The 8,260-nt window shown below is 38.1% G+C and overlaps 1 protein-coding gene across 2 annotated transcripts; it reads right to left on the bottom strand.

The window, feature by feature from the left end:
• Positions 1 to 702: 702 nt before the first annotated feature.
• On the bottom strand, positions 703 to 3,283 carry LOC129249954 (uncharacterized). 2 transcript variants are annotated; one of them, XM_054889618.1, is made up of 4 exons: positions 1,495 to 3,283; positions 1,042 to 1,434; positions 858 to 933; positions 703 to 796 (listed from the first exon to the last, which is right to left on the bottom strand). In XM_054889618.1, exons 1-4 carry the CDS (start codon positions 1,744 to 1,746, stop codon positions 747 to 749), a joined length of 771 nt encoding a protein of 256 aa, XP_054745593.1. In that variant the 5' UTR covers positions 1,747 to 3,283; the 3' UTR covers positions 703 to 746. The 2 variants fall into 2 exon arrangements, with proteins under 2 accessions (XP_054745593.1, XP_054745592.1); XM_054889617.1 differs by having other exon boundaries at positions 772 to 985.
• Positions 3,284 to 8,260: the final 4,977 nt, after the last annotated feature.

The following is an 8,260-nucleotide window of genomic DNA, read 5'->3' as shown; positions in this document are numbered from 1 at the left end:
AGAAAGCCAACAACGAACTGTTGCATTTTTTAGAAGACGAGGCAATGAAAGAGCAGGCCCGACACGATGAGGTATTGGCTGTTGAGAAGGAGAAGCTTGCTTTGGAAAAAGAACGATTAAAAACGCTTCTGGACATAAAATCGATTTTGAGCCAATGCCTGCAAAAGTGATTTTTTTTTACCACAAACAAAACAAAGATGAACTTTTTTATTTATTTTTTTTATTTTCTTTTTTATTTACCTATATTAAGCGAAGCTGTGAAATGTATCTTATTTTTATATTATAGTGAATTAAAATTATGTGATATGAACTTTATTTATTTTATTGAATAAAATATAATTAAAAAATTTAAATTATGAATTCAGTACAAAAAATAAAAAAGTATTCTATTTACGATTAAATTAAAGTAGGTTCATGATTTTAAATCATTACTTATGAGGAGAAAAGAGTTTTTAAATAATTTCTTCTATCAACTCCATTTTCATCATCCGTCTCAGCGGACCATAAAGGGGAATCTTGAAGTGTCTCCAACTCACTTGCAGTTTCTATGTTGCCATGCTGCTGTGGTGCCATTTCATCTATATGTTCTAAGGGATTATCTTTCCTTAAAATAAAATTATGCAAAATGGCACAAGCAAGTATCACATCAGATATGCCCTTAAGGCTTGAAATATCTATATGACTTAAAATCTTAAATTTTTTCTTTGATATTCCAAATGCTTGCTCAATAAAAACGCGTGTTGAACTTAGACGTGTGTTGAATTTTTTTTCTTCCCTGGTGAGGTGTCCGTTGTCTCTGTAAGGAACCATTACGGATTTCGATATAGGATACGCGGAATCACCCAATATTATTGCACCTGGTGCTAGCTGTAACTGCCCGGACGTTATGCCATACTGGGCTACTTCTCCAGACATTAGCATCGTGGCAGCTGCCTGGATAACCAATAAAGACATCCAAAAGACGAAATTGACTATCACATATGGCCTATAAAGTATTAAATAATAAGTGTGTCTTAAAAGTAGTATATTCGAAGAATTTACCTGCATTTGGACAGAATGTTTCCCTTTGCGGTCATAGTAGCTAATAGCATCTTCACTAGGCGTGGGTATATTGAAGTGCGTTCCATCTAAACAACCAATTATGAAGGGAAACGGATTCTCTCTGCTGTTTTCGAATTCCGTCATGATTGTTTGCTGCTGTTCAACAGATGGCCATTTTATTTCGCTCTTCAATTCACAGAGGACTTTAATTGTTTTTTTGAACAGGTAATGTGCAGCTCCGTTCGCAATACCAAACCGATCCGAAAGCTGTCGGAAAGTGACCCTGCTATTACATAATTTCCATAATGTTACGTACAAACATTTATCCAAAGATTTTCCGCAACGACCAGTCCTTGCGGTTGACCAAAATGGGGTTAAATCGGCTTTCAAACACTTAATTAAAAAAAAAACTTTATCAAAAAATGCTGATTCAATGAAAATAAAAAAAAATACCTCAAAAGTGGACCAATTCATTCGAAAATGAGAATAAAATACGTCCTCGGAAAACAATTGTATTGTTTCAAAAAAAGATTTATTTTTGGGAATTTTTCGTTTTAATGAACATTTTACTATATGTAATCTTCTTTGTAGCTTTACACGTCTTTTTTTTCTTAAATTTAGCAAAAAACTATCACTTTTTACTTCACATATATCGTCAACAACTAAACTCAATAATACTTCCATTTTAGTGTAAAACGCGTTCATAAATGCAACAAATCTTTTTGCAAATCGTCAAAAAATCTATCAATTGCATCACTTGTCACATTTGCAGTGTTGCCAGCGCTGCAATTACTGCGCATTTATACTGCGTTTATGAATATACCCGTAGTTTAAAAGTATCTCTTGAGCGTTGTTTTTGTAATTTCTATGAGCTCTTCTGTGAGTTTGAATAATAATCTCTTTTTGTCTATCGATATTCGTAATATCAATAAGGAGTGTTTGTGCTTGTACAAACGTACAATTTGGAAATGTACGAATAATATCTTTTCCAAAGTGAAATATTTCTTCATAGCGTTTGTAACGTTTGGTCTGACTACCTCCTTCAACTTGTTGCATAAAATTTGTGAATCGTGTGTCTAAAATGGTCGGCAAATATTGTCTGAGATACGGTTTCTTTTTCTTCATTGGTTTTTATAATAATTATTTGATTTTTGAAAGAGTTGAATGGTTGTTTCACTTTTTTCATTATTTCTGTTGGTGAGCTTTGTGCGGAATGGGCTGAGCAATCCGTTGAGGTATTTATTTGTTGTCGAGAAAGTGCATCTGCTACAACATTTTGATGACCAGGTTTGTAAACTAATTTTGCTCCGTACTCCTCTATTAAGTTTTTCCATCTTTTTAATTTGCTATTTGGATTTTTTTCTGATATATAATAGAATAAATTAATGATGGTGGTCCGTATAAATTGTCAAATTGGCTACTCCGTACAAGTAATTTCGTAGTTTTTGTAGTGCCCATATTACTGCTAAAAGTTCTTTTTCATTGGTACTATAACTTTGTTCGGTATCGCTAAGAATTCTTAAAAAAAAAATAAAGAAATGGGTTTTCGATTTTGGGCAAGTACAGCTCCTATAGCAAAATTACTTGCGTCAGTCGTGAGTTCGAAAGGTTTTGAAAAATCTGGTTGATACAATTCTACCTGTGCCTGTAATTCTATTTTAATTTTTTCAAAGGCATGTATTGCAGCTTCGTCTAACTTTATTTCTATTTTTGCGCTTTTATTCTTTTTTACCATACCTTGTTCTCCTCTGAGATGTATTGTCAAGGGTTTTGTTATTTTTGCAAAGTTTTTAATAAATTTTCTATAGTAACTGGCGAGTCCTAAAAATGACCTCAATTCTTTTAAAGTTTTTGGTTCAGGGAACTTCTTTATTGTTTCGATTTTATTTGGGTCTACAGTCACTCTATTGTGTTTAATGATGTGGCCTAAGTATTCAACGGAATCTTTGAAGAAATGTGATTTTTCTTTCGAGATCTTCATGTTAGCATTATGGAGTGCATTGATTATAGTTTGGATGTGTTCAATATGTTCTTCGGTTGAAGAAGAATATATCAGTACGCCATCAATATACACATATGCAAATTTTCCAATATATTCACCCAAAATATCGTCAACACATCGTTGAAATATTGCCGGTGCGTTTTTTAAACCAAAAGGCATCCTAACAAATTCATATTTTGCACCATTTACTGAAAATGCTGTCTTTTCTCTATCTTTATCTTTAATAAGGATTTGGTGGAATCCTGATTCTAAGTCTATTGTTGAAAATATTTTTGCTTTCCCTAGACTTTGTATAGTCATGTTTACATCGGGTATCGGGTACCTATCTGTAATTGTGTGGGAATTGACTTTATGAAAATCAACAACCATCCATCTCTTGGGTCTGCCTTGGTCATCGGTGCCCTTTTTAGGAACGGTCCATATAGGGGAATTATACGGCCTTTTGCTTGGTTGAGTAATTTATTTATTTCACTTTTCACAAACTCATGGTCTGCCATCGGATAAGGGTATTGCTTAGTCCAAATGGGGTCATCCGATTGAGTTCTAATTGAAGCTTCATGGTAAAGACTCACTTATATAATCATTTCTTTGCATAATTTGGGAAATTTCTTTTTTATAACTCTCATTATCTAAGGTGTAATTCATTTTTTGTTCTTCAATCCTCTTTTTATATTTCAGGCTATAATCAAATAAATTTACTTCTGCTTTTAATACACGTAATCCCTGTTCACCTAAAATCATATCGTAGTCGTTTAGTTCATCAATTTCATAGAAAGATAAGTGGTGTCCGAAAAGTCATTACACTATACTTTTTTTGATTTTATTACTGTGTTTACATGCAACGTTTTTGTGTGTGTTGGCCTAATTTGGACGGATTTCGATGTTGCCTGTGTTCATATCGTGGTGCTGGACGATTTTCGGGACAATGATAACGTCCTGGATTTGATCGCTGCGGCTGTATATCGAACTGTTGATTCACATTGTCGTGGTATATTGTACACGCAATGGCATAGGCTGCCTCCAAGTCTTTTGGGCTATTGCTGTATAATGTTCCGCTAGTGTATTTGCTCTTTAGCCCTAGTATAAAAGTACCCACAGCATATTCTAACATTGCTGCATTGTTTTGACTAGCAGACATCTCGATTTTAGACAAGGCTAAATTTAATGCCTTGCTGACCTCACTGTGAAATTCAGACAATGTACGTCTTCCTTGAACTATTCTTTTCATATCGTCTAGTAGGACATATAACGGACGCTGATCTGCATAGGTGTAATCTAGTCGATTGATTATCGAGTAGAAATTTAATTTTGTGTTGTGGTTTGTTAGAATATCAGCTGCCGACCCAATAATCTTCGTGCGTACTATTCCCAATACCGAGTAATAACGAGGGTGTTGCATAAAGCTCTTAATGGACTCCATAAATGTCCATTTTTGATTTCTCCAAGAACGGTACTGCGTTTTATCGCCATCAAATTTTGGTAACGCTTTAAATACCTCCAGATCAATATCCTTAGGGTCTGTTAGTGCCAGACGGACTTCTTCATGTTGAGTAACAAATGTTTCTTGTTGGAATGATTCCCTTTTGATGGTTTCGATGTGTTGCTGGAAGGATTCTTGTTGGCTCTGCATAGTCATTGCCAATGCCGTTATTTAGGCTTTCAAGGCTGCCATTTCGGTTTCCATCTCGATTTTTATATCCCGACTACTGTCGTAGGTGCGTTGTTTTTTAACTAGCCGTAAGTTTTTAAAGTGCTCCAGTTTTCTTTGGTGGTGTAGCTAGGCTTCACTTAATAATTTTTGTTTCAATTTTTCAAAAACTGTCTTTCTTAAAGACCGTGGATTTTTATATTTTCCTTTATTTCAAGGACTTAGCTTTTAGGTGGCAAACGTATTGCAATCCCGGTTGAGCCCCCAGTTAGGACTCTGTGTGGAAATAAATAATAATAAAACTATATTTTTTCTGAGCAAGAGCTCCTTTGTTGAATTCGTCTATTTCAGAATTAATTTTATATTTTAATGCTTAGATCTATTGATACTATTTCTAAATACAACTTGGTTTGAGATATATTATGTTTTCAATTTTTTTATATTTAGCTGTTATCATGGTATTGTTTAGTCTCTGCATATATTTGTATTTTAATGCTTACATGTGTTTATTGTATGAAGGGACAAAGACCATGTTTGTATTGTTTATCATTATTATTGTTTGGAAACAATAATAATGTATGTTTGCAGTGTATGTATGTAGTGTAGTGTATGTGTCAACGTCGTTAACTAGCGCGCCTATGTCGCAGTCATATATGCGCGCACTGTACATAGGAATGGTCACATTACGTTGGCGTGGCTGCAAGCACATCCTAATAAATGGGAAACATTCATCGCAAACCGTGTCGCCTATATTCATGAGGTCCTGCCTCCCGAGTGCTGGAACCATATATGCTCTGAAAGCAATCCTGCGGACTGCGCGTCCAGAGGCATATCTCCGCTTCAACTTATGCATCGTGAGTTATGGTGGTTCGGACCTGACTTCTTACGCGAATAGGAACAGCTCTGGAAGCAACCCGCGCAAATAATGCATAAAACCGAAATAGGCTTACGAAAAGATAAGGCTTGTATCGCAGCTACTGACGTTCACTGGTCGGTCATCACAAAATCTTATTCGAAATTAAGAAGAATTATCGCTTATGTATTGAGATTTATACACAATACCCGCTCTAGCTCGCTTGGAATTAATAACAAAAAAACGTGGTTTCCTAATTGTCAGGAGTTGCTGGAATCCGAGCGAAGATTAATCAGGTATACACAAAATTTCTATTTTTCTAATGAAATACGTTGTTGCAGGGAAAAAAGGCCGATTAAACTGCGTAGTAGTTTGCTGCGTTTACAACCGTTTCTCGATTCGTTTGGAATCCTTCGTGTTGGAGGTCGGCTGAAATCCGCAGATGTTGCAAATGATGAATGCAATTTCAAAACTCGTTGTTTTGGACATAGGTACATCACTATACGCTACATGCAGGCCCCTGTATAATGCAAGTGATCCTGCAACGCCGGTATTGGGTCGTTGGTGCCCGCAACCTAATTCGTAATATCTATCGCAAATGTGTAAAATGTACCGCTTTAAATCGCAAGCTCGAAACACAATCAATGGGTGATCTTCCTTCGTCCCGCATAACATACGTTCGCTGCTTCGTTCGTACAGCAGTAGACTTTGCTGGTCCTTATATGTTCAAATTTACGCATGGAAGAGGAGCTAAATCCGTAAAAGGTTATATATCTTCATTTGTCTGCATATGCACAGGTGCAATGTACCTCGACTTTGTTGGAGATCTCTCAAGTTCTTCGTTTCTAAACGCCTTTAAACGATTCATCAACCGCAGAGGCTATTGTAAAGAAATGTTTTCGGATAACGGGACGAATTCCGTTGGTGCAGAAAGGGAACTCCGTGAGAAATATCAAGAGTGTATGCAAGACTCCCAACTTCAATCGTTTTTTGCAGACTCTGCTATTGAGTGGCGATTCAATCCCCCGTCCTCACCTCACATGGGAGGATATTGGGAAACTGGAATCAAACGCATAAAATATCATCTAAAACGCTCCCTCGGAGAAATTCTTTTAAGCTATGAGGAGTTTAATACGCTCTTAACAGAGGTGGAAGCTTGTGTCAATTCCCGCCCATTATGCGACATTTCGACGGATGCAAGCGACTTATCGATTTTAACGCCTGGCCATTTTCTGGTAGGCGAACCATTGCTGGCAATTCCAGAACCTGAGGGTCAAGGGTTTTCTGGAACCCTGCAACAAAGGTGGCAGTAGGTCTCTTCTATTCGTCAACTCTTTTGGCGCCATTGGAGAGACGAATACCTCGTTAGCTTGCAACGACGTGCGTGCTAAGTGGTTTCGTCTATCACGAAATTTTCAATTTAATGAATCTTCTCCTCCAACAAAGTGGACACTCGCAAGAGCAAAGCGCTGCCATAGGAATAGTTTTGATTGCCCCGATAGAGAAGAGTGCGCCAAGACGTTGAATACTTTCCACAGATGTTTTGTGTGACGTTTTTCTTAATGCAGTCCACCACACTAGAGCACCATGGAATAATATTGACCTCCTTATTGTGTCGGTCTCCTTGCCGCGGGGATATATAAAATGCATTTCTTTTTCGCGGTTAACAAAGCATTTTTCTGCACGAGGTAACCCACTTTTGGGATATCCCCCCGTCGAGCAATCGACGGCTCGGGTATCGGTTGTGCAGGCCCGAACCCCACATCCCTTTTTGTTCGGAATTGACATCCAGGGTTTCGGAGGTAGCACACTACTAGTGGTGAAAAATGGTACATTGGCTATGTCAATGGAGAGCCGAGTGAATGTGAGCGATACACCGTCGTCGAAACGATCTGAAGCAACTGAACAAGTTGTGGAGGATGTGGAGATGGGGGAAAATCTCTCAGTAAACTCAGTTGGATCTCTGGTACCGAGTAAGTCTTTGATAACGGTCAAACCTGGTGCGAATCAGGTAAGTACCAGTAAAAGCACTGAAGTTATTGGAGATTCGAACGCAGATGCTGGTCTGTCCGCAAGGCAAATCAAACGAAGTAGACAGAAGGCGAAGAAAGCCGAAGCATTAACTAAGGCAAATGCTGAAGCTCCGTCAACTTCGACACCTGTAACGGAAGCCGGAAAGCGCGGAAGAACAGAGCATTCCTCTATAACGTTCCATTCTTCCGGAAACGAAACGGGGTCTGTGCCGGGAAGACGAGAAAGGCAAAGAAGTGGAAAGTCGAGAGACGGAAGCCGGAAGCCGGAAATGCCAGTCGATCCAATCCAAGGCAAATAAACCTTTTCCCGACAAGGAAAGAAAAAACAAGGTCATGGACCTCTAATGTCGAATGACACTCTTTCGTCAATGTGTGGCGAATCATTCGCGAGAGTGGCAGCAAAGACAATGACGGTAGAGTGACATACCGACAAACAAGACGGTCTACTGTCCAAAGGGCAAAAAGACTATCTTGACAGCTATCTTTGGAAAGCTATCGATCAGTCGAACGACGCGCCGACTTTCGAGGGTAAAAAAGCGTGGGGGACGGCATTGTAAAGGTGCACTTTTAAAGTGCTTTTTCCCGAGAATGGCTGGAAAAAGAGATAGCAAAAATTCCAGCCTGCGAAAACAGCAAGTTCATTCTTGGTGAGAGTAGCCAAGAACGGCTCTCCTGTACCGTAG

This window comes from Anastrepha obliqua, chromosome 6, assembly GCF_027943255.1.
Source record: "Anastrepha obliqua isolate idAnaObli1 chromosome 6, idAnaObli1_1.0, whole genome shotgun sequence".
Classification (NCBI taxonomy): Eukaryota; Metazoa; Arthropoda; class Insecta; order Diptera; family Tephritidae; genus Anastrepha; species Anastrepha obliqua.
Note: the sequence above shows the minus strand (reverse complement) of the source record. Positions and strands in the feature narration are given on the sequence as shown.